The 8148-nt window shown below is 39.9% G+C and overlaps 1 protein-coding gene across 2 annotated transcripts; it reads left to right on the forward strand.

Moving 5' to 3' along the window:
- The first annotated feature begins 1432 nt into the window (after window positions 1-1432).
- On the forward strand, window positions 1433-7925 carry LOC112290879 (3-oxoacyl-[acyl-carrier-protein] synthase II, chloroplastic). Of its 2 annotated transcripts, XM_024537694.3 has the most exons (15): window positions 1478-1828; window positions 2739-2850; window positions 3162-3609; window positions 3977-4188; window positions 4520-4723; window positions 4841-4951; window positions 5130-5225; window positions 5401-5446; window positions 5749-5828; window positions 5931-5999; window positions 6170-6254; window positions 6439-6593; window positions 6849-6929; window positions 7170-7229; window positions 7550-7925. In XM_024537694.3, the coding sequence occupies exons 3-15, from the start codon at window positions 3198-3200 to the stop codon at window positions 7682-7684; spliced, it is 1746 nt and encodes a 581-aa protein (XP_024393462.1). In that variant the 5' UTR covers window positions 1478-1828; window positions 2739-2850; window positions 3162-3197; the 3' UTR covers window positions 7685-7925. The 2 variants fall into 2 exon arrangements, with proteins under 2 accessions (XP_024393461.1, XP_024393462.1); XM_024537693.3 differs by lacking the exon at window positions 2739-2850 and having other exon boundaries at window positions 1433-1828.
- Window positions 7926-8148: the final 223 nt, after the last annotated feature.

Raw genomic sequence — 8148 nt, forward strand, 5'->3', positions numbered from 1 at the left:
TTCTACTTATGAAGTTATGTATGCACTGTATTTAACATACGCCATCACCACACAAAAAGAAGTGACAATTCATAAGTCTATGATTGAGCATGTTGCTCACATCAAGTTTTACTATATACTAGAAGCTCCAAAATACTTGAAAAAATATAGAAAGTAATGAGCAAATAGCACAATTATACATCTTTGTTTCATAAAATGTAGACAGGATTTCGATTATTTATATGTTAATTTATTTACTATAATTATTATTGAATTTTTTATCTTATGTATTAATAGGTAACAAACCTTGGCATAAATGGATCCTTGCTCTTATTTACTAAATCTTAGTCATTCTACAGTAAATCAATCCATGTGTTAAAGCAACAAATTATATTTAAAAATAAAAGTGAATTTTAACACAATATTTTTTGATCTATTTTCCTTCAGAAATAAAATTATTTCTCAATTAATACTCGACAATATAATGTGAATTTTAAAGTATAAAACCCAGAATATGTTACATTATATGCAATATTTTTAAATAAAATAATATTGAAAATTATAAGAATGATCATAGATTATCTCATACAGAATGAAGTTCATTAAATCGAAACTGATTTTTTTAGATTTTTGGCTTTAATTCATTGAAATTCTTGATTTATTAAAATTTAAAGTATACATAATTCCTTTTAATTATAAAGTTGCTTTTGAAGTTTCAAAACCCTCAAACTTGTTATTTAAATAATGAACAAACCTTTTCTGAGGCTTGTAAGCATAAAACAATTGAAACGTTTCTGTAAATCACTCTAAAATAAATACCACATGTGTAACAATACATAAAATTATCAATGCCAAATCAGATCAGATAATTGATTTGTGGCACAAACTATTCTCTAACACTCAAACACATTTATCAATCTAAAAAATTCATCTGAGTCTAACAACCACTCTAAACTACAAGGTTTTGTATTATAATCTCACATCACCATATAATGGAGTTTTGATTTTCATCAACGAACAAAAACTTAAAAAAAAAGGGCACAAACCAACCACTAAAAAGAAAAAGAAAAATGTTTTACTTTGAACTTTTCTATGCAAGTGTAAAATTAATGACAAAATCACAAAATATATAAAAAAATAAAAATTAAAAAAATCTCAATTCCATACATCCACAATACTATCCCCCACCCAAATAATCATTTAGAATATTATAACCACAACGAGTGAATAACAACAACAATAACAACCTCAAGGAATGGACCCATTCCATGGCGACCTTTCGCCGTGGGAATCCGCTGTAATAGGCCTGGAGGCGGAGGACCGAGGGGGGAGAATCCGGAGGAGGGAGGTGGGACGCAGCCATGGCACCAACCCAGCAGCAGGGGTAGGTCCGGAAGCGGCGTGGTAACCAATCAAATCGTGGGCCGGGTGGCCCGCTCTCGTAGTGTCAAGCCATACCCAGCGTCGGGTCGCCCTCCTCATCTCGCCCTCCTCGAATGACCCGCCCTTCGCCTGCGCCACCCCGGCTGGCTTTGTGTCCCTGGATAGGACTGACTGACGCCCCTCGCTCGCTCGCTCGCTTCCTCCATTGCTGCCCCTTTCCCCTTCACTGCCCGACGCTCTCGAACTTGCCGACTCCTCTTTTTTCTGATTGCCACTCGGCGAAGAAGTGGAGCTCGTGCTACTGATTCTTCTTCTTCTTCTTCTTCGCCTGCATTCCATTGTGGTGTTCGGTATCGGAAGCAGGGTGCAGGAGGGATGGCGTCGCGGAGCTGGTCGGGGACTCAGTTCTGACGCGCTGTGGCGTGGAGATGTGAACGGGATTTAGCGATTTTCTTGGAGCTCTAAGGTATGCGGTGGTAGTGTGGTGAGGGTTTGGGAGAGCGGAGGAATGGCGCTTGAGCAGGCTTGGATTTGGATAGAAGTGCGCAGAAGTTTTTTTTTTTTTTTTTTTTTTTTTTTTTTTTTTGTTTTTTTTTTTTTTTTTTTTGTTAGGTCTGGAGCGAGAGGTTGGAGCTCGTGTTGAGGGGATTGCAGGTTTGTGATTGTTGAGGTTAGAGTGTGCACTTGGCTCATTGCAGGCATTGTCTGTGTGGTGATCTTGAGCTTGAGTACATGCAGATGCCGAATTGTGCCTGCTTGTGGAACGTATCTTCACGATGTTGCATTATGCAGTTTCAATTGCATGTAGAGATTCTGGAGCTGATTTTGAAGAGAGAGAAATGTGGTGTCTTTGTGCGAGAGTAATTGCAGTGGTTTTATGATGTAGAGATATTCGGCCTTTACTTTACTTTTTAGAGAAATTAATTTTAAGATTGAGTTAGTAGTTATCATGAGATACAGATTCTGCACCTTAATCCTCTACCAAGGCTGGTTGCATATCTGCGAGCTTTGGGATATACGTTTGGTCAATCGAACATCGTCATTAATGTTATGTGAATGCTTTTGGATAAAGTTTCTAGAAGCCATTTCCCGCTTGGATTTGCAGTTTTGGGCCGGGCATTGTGCGCCGAATTCTTTTTCACACTTTCTCTGCCGAGTTTGAATTAGTATTTGGACTAATTCCTACATGCCTTATTTTTGAAAACCTTCTGTTGAAGTCAATCCTACTCTGTGCATGGTTCTACGCATTATATTGTTAATTCGGTTGCACGACTTTAGATTTCAAGTAACCTGTTCCGTTTCTCCTTCATTTTACTTCTTGTTTCGGAAGTATCCTTGGAATGCCTTAGTCATTGTTTTGTTGTCATGGTTTGCAGGCAATGAAACGAAACATGTCGAAATTCTGTCCAGAATAGCTTCTCATGATAACCGAGATACTCCACAGTATAGTATACTATTGAGTGCCGTCAATGCATCGTTTGCCAGCTGGTAGATTACATGGTGTATAGTATGGTTGTTTGAAGTTTTCTCGTCCGCATTAATATTAACTGGCCTCGCATCATGGTTTGGCTGTTATAGAGAAAGGGTTTACGCTACATGAATCGCAATTACGCTTTGCTGCTGCATTGTGTAGATTATCCTTACTCTTTGATATTATCCGTAATCATCATCGTGAGCACTGAAACACTTGAGGCGCGCGGTTGTGGCATCTTTTCTATCGTTGTAAACGTATGTCCTTCATATTAACAGTCATGAGTCTCATATTCGCAACGAATTGATCCCATCTGGGGTTTGTGCAGGCACCAGCTCTGGTTTTTCGTCTAAAGGGTTGAAGGATGGCATTTGCAGCGGCAGCATCCCCCCTGTGTACTTGGTTGATAGCCGTTTGTGTATCTAGTTCTCCATCAGGACGCTCTAGTGGTGATGGATCAATAAGCTCAGGGTCTCTGGGCAGAAGTCTTAGGAGGAGAATTTCACGCTCTAGGCAGTTGGTTGCAGAAAGTTGGTTTCCAACCGTCGGCATCCAAGCAGCAAGTTTATCTGGACAAGGTTTAGTAGCATATTGTGGAAATGGTCTTTCGGAATTAGGAAGTTTTTGCAGTTTACGAGGATGCAAAGATTATAACAACTTGAAGCACGAGCCTCTGTTTGGAGGGGATTTGGCGAGTTTAGGAGGTCTAGGAAATTTGATAAGCTTCGGCACAAAACCTGTAAAAGCTGGTCGGAGGCTCGGCAGAGCTGCAGCAGGTATGTTCCCCTGGGTACAAGCTATTTTTCGATTTCTGTAAAAAATCTGTTCCTGTTCCTGTAATATGCAACTGTCTCATGTTGAGTACCGCCTGCTGTTTCTGTTACATTGTGCCTGCTGCCCAGTACGTGGTGGAAGAGAATAGGATGGGTTCTGTTCGTGAAACAGTAATTTAGATCAGCGTGTCACATGTCATTAATATTCTATTATTTCTCTATTTTTCCCCTTTACCTCTGTACAACCGTCATGTTAACATATGGAGAGATTAGCAGCATATATGAAGGGGATTCAGGTGATCGGAGAAGTTCCTTGACTTTTGTTAAGTGCTGAAAAATCCTCGGGGGTGGTGATTGTTGCGGATGTCAGGAAAGGCTACAGCCGTCGCTGTACAACCATCTAAGGAGTCCAATCAGAAAAAGAATAAAAAAACCGCAACTAAACAAAGAAGGGTTGTTGTGACCGGTATGGGTGTGGTATCTTGTCATGGTCATGATCCGGACACATTCTATGAGAATTTATTGGCGGGGAAAAGTGGAATCACAGAGATAGAGAGATTCGATTGCAAGGACTTTCCAACAGTAAGTTCCTCATTTGAATCCGTTAGCCGAAGTCTTTAATTATCAATTGTGATCAAGTGTGTTGTAAGCCCTATTTATCTTGTGGGTTTCATTTTACATCAGTGCGATTTCAGCTGAATATGCATAGTCTCTGGTGCTTGTATGAGTAATCACAGTACATAATCAGTTGTGAACTTTTAACAACTTACTGGACATTGACGTAGTGCCTGAATGCTTAGAGTGCAAGTGGTTATGAAAGCATGATCTAATTGAACTATTTTTAGAGAAGTTGTTGCTGATGAGCTCTAGTGATCGTTTTCAAGTGATGATTTTTTATGGTGTTTGATGGCAGAGGTTTGCTGGTGAAATTAAGTCGTTTTCAACGGATGGCTGGGTGGCTGGGAAGTTTGCAAGGCGCATGGATAGGTTCATGCTGTATCTTCTTACAGCAGGAAAAAAAGCTGTGATGGACGCTGGTATTACAGAAGACATTATGAAAGACCTTGACAAGTCAAAATGCGGCGTTCTTATTGGATCTGCAATGGGAGGGATGCAGGTGTGTTTGTTTTAAACTAACTGATTCTGACCTGGTCAGAATTTTCTGTGCATCATGTGAGATCTTTCATGCTTGCTTTTTGGTGCATTATCTGAAGATAGAGTGCTGGTTTGGCAGGTATTCAATGATGCCATAGAGGCATTGAGGATTTCTTATCGAAAGATGAACCCATTCTGTGTACCTTTTGCGACCACAAACATGGGCTCAGCTATGCTGGCCATGGATTTGGTATGACTTCGTGCTGACTGATTTAGGTGTTTCGTGGTTTTTCTTAGACAAATTCATAGTTAGATGCTTGAGTTCGATGCAAAATTAGAAGAATATTTTTCCCAGAGTGTCCTATTTCTATTTTCATTTTCTCGTATCAAAGTTTATTGATTCGTCACTTTTTGCCTCTATGTTATAGGGGTGGATGGGACCTAACTATTCAATATCAACAGCTTGTGCTACAAGCAATTTTTGTATTCTTAATGCTGCAAATCATATCATTAGGGGAGAAGCTGTAAGTTACCGATACTTCATCAGGATTATTTTAATGTGTTTCTTTAGAAGGTCCATGGTGATTGTTTTTTGAGTTGTCCACGAAAATTGTTAGAGTTAAGAATCTGACGCCTCATTTCAATTGAACATTGCTAAATCAGCAATGTTGAATTCTCATAGAAAATCTTCATGTGCAGGATGTTATGTTATCAGGAGGCTCCGATGCTGCAATTATTCCTATTGGTGAGTCTGTCGAACTTAGTTTCTCTGAGCTAAGCAGAGTTTGGGATAGCTTCCTTCACGAGAAATTATTAGTACGGAAGTTAACTACTTTTAGAAGTTCCGAATGCACCACCGTTGTTATTTATTTTACTTGTATGTAAGCACGTGATGTTGCAATGCAACTGCGAGTTGTACTTCAGTTCAAATCAGTCTCTATGAATGGAAGATGACAGTTCAGTAATTATTGAGAATTTTGGGACATAGTACTCCACATTTGGCTATTCAATGGCTTCTTATACTGATTTTTATTTTTCGTTGTTCAGGTCTTGGTGGGTTTGTTGCTTGTAGAGCCCTCTCTCAGCGCAACGATAATCCATCCAAAGCATCACGTCCCTGGGATAAGGTATGGTATAAGATTATCGTCCTTGCCGGTCATCTTGCCCTTGTTAAGTGCTTTTACTTTTCTTGTGGCTTCTATTGTTTTTCAATTTTGATCTCTCTGCAGGATCGGGATGGGTTCGTCATGGGTGAGGGGGCTGGGGTTCTCCTTCTGGAAGAATTAGAACATGCCAAGGTATGTTCTCAGCATCCTTAAGCGATTAATGTAAATGAAAGTTCAAAGATTTTGTCGGCTCTAGGCTTCGTTATCATTTAGTGAGTCTTTTTACCTTTTTTTTTATAGTGAAGATAACGCATATGAAGGCTTTACTTAACGAGCTATTAACTATTCTAGCCCTTTTCCAGGCACGGGGAGCAAATATCTATGCTGAATTTCTAGGGGGTAGCTTCACCTGTGATGCTTATCACATGACAGAGCCTCATCCAGAAGGTAAATTGTACTGCTGTGCTTTAGTGACAGGCTTGAGATGTAGATCTTTCCTTGTTCCGTACCAAGCAGAACTGTCCGCTTTCGTGTTGACTCGCATAGCGGCTAGATGAGATTACTGTATTGGACGTTTTTCGGTGGCTACTTTTCTTGTTGTAAAGCATGATCCCTTTCTAGTGCATGACAGGTGCTGGTGTGCTACTTTGCATAGAGAAGGCTTTGGCTCAGTCAGGAGTAGAGAGGGGTGATGTCAACTATGTGAATGCCCATGCAACCTCAACAAAAGCTGGTGATCTGCAGGAATACAAGGCCCTTGTGAAGGCCTTTGGAAGCAATCCCGAGGTTAGAAAGTTAGCTAAAAACTCACCTGTGGCAAATGTTGCATTCTGCAGTCTTTACAATCTCCGTTCTTATATACATCTGTTTATCCTGGTGAGGGATAATGAAGATTTTGCTATCAGCTATGGTTACCAAAGTTGGGTGAAGTTTACAAATGTTAATGTACTCCCCGCTCATGTGGAGACTTAAGTGAACACCCAGTAATGGTAGCCATGTTATTTTTAATGTGATCTAAGTCAACGTGCATTTTTCCTGCAGCTCAAAGTAAATTCAACTAAATCTATGGTTGGTCATTTGCTGGGAGCTGCTGGTGCAATTGAGGCTATTGCAACCATCCAGGTGGGTTTTAATACTCGAAGGAAGACACAACGCATTGTGCCTGCATATTGACACACCCTTTTTTTCTTCGAAAACTAGTATGGCTCTAGAAAGTCAGTACACTGGTTGAAACATGACACATTCCAATTCAGATTCCTGGGCATCAACCTACTAAATATACTGATTAGGACAGATTCCTGCATCAACCGACTAAATACGTTGATTTTGCTGCTCTAATTGTTGGGCACTTAACTGATGCAGGCAATCAGAACTGGTTGGGTGCACCCAACGATTAACCTCGAAAATCCAGAAAGTTTAGTGGTAAGTGCTTCTCAATGGAGGGCTTGAGCTTTAATGATATTGATCATGTTATGGACATTGTATATTTCATAATGGTTTCCAGAACGGGAAGTATCAGCAAAATCTATCTGCATATTTATTCCTAGAAGATTTTGTCTATAGTTTGCGGTTGTTCATCTTGTTCGTATTAGTCATCTGACGTTGCTGATAATCGTAGTTTCATTCATTAATCGTCCTTAATGCTTACGCGAACTCCATTGTTGTATCTTAGTAATTGCTCCACATTCCGTGCTTGGTGGGCTTTCGGTTTGTTTCTTACACCATATTCAAAATGTTGTCAGGACATGAACGTGATAGTAGGAGCTGAAAAGCAGAGATTGGACATCAAGGTTGCCCTATCAAACTCCTTTGGTTTTGGAGGTCACAATTCTTCAGTGTTATTTGCGCCTTATATCGAAGCCAATGAGGAAGAGTAAAATGAGGCGTCCCTTCCTTTCTCCCCAGATTGTACGAGTTCTCTGGCTTTTAACTCTATATGTTGAAAGATTGAGGAATTGGGACGGCTGGATAGGCGCATGAGATTTAATCGGAGAGAAATTAATCAGGGTAGTATAACATGCCCTTAACGTTGAGGCAACATTGTCATATTTATCAAGTTGTAAATCAAATGCTTGCACATTTTGCTGGGTGGACATCCCAAATGGGCTGTGTTGTTAAGGACGCCTCCCCCTTGCACTTGGCTCCCTAAAATTGAAACAGAGTAAGTATGAATACACCAGAATCCAACCTGCCACTATATTTAACAAATTTCTCGGTTTTGTGGAATCTTCATTCGGGTAGGAGAAACACTGAAAGAGAGTCAAAATGTGTAAAACTGTAATTAGGAAATGCACATTGAATGTTATGTATGTCGTATTCGGTTTCATCGAAATATTCTTGA

Source organism: Physcomitrium patens, chromosome 13, assembly GCF_059467195.1.
Source record: "Physcomitrium patens ecotype Gransden chromosome 13, ASM5946719v1, whole genome shotgun sequence".
Taxonomy (NCBI): domain Eukaryota; kingdom Viridiplantae; phylum Streptophyta; class Bryopsida; order Funariales; family Funariaceae; genus Physcomitrium; species Physcomitrium patens.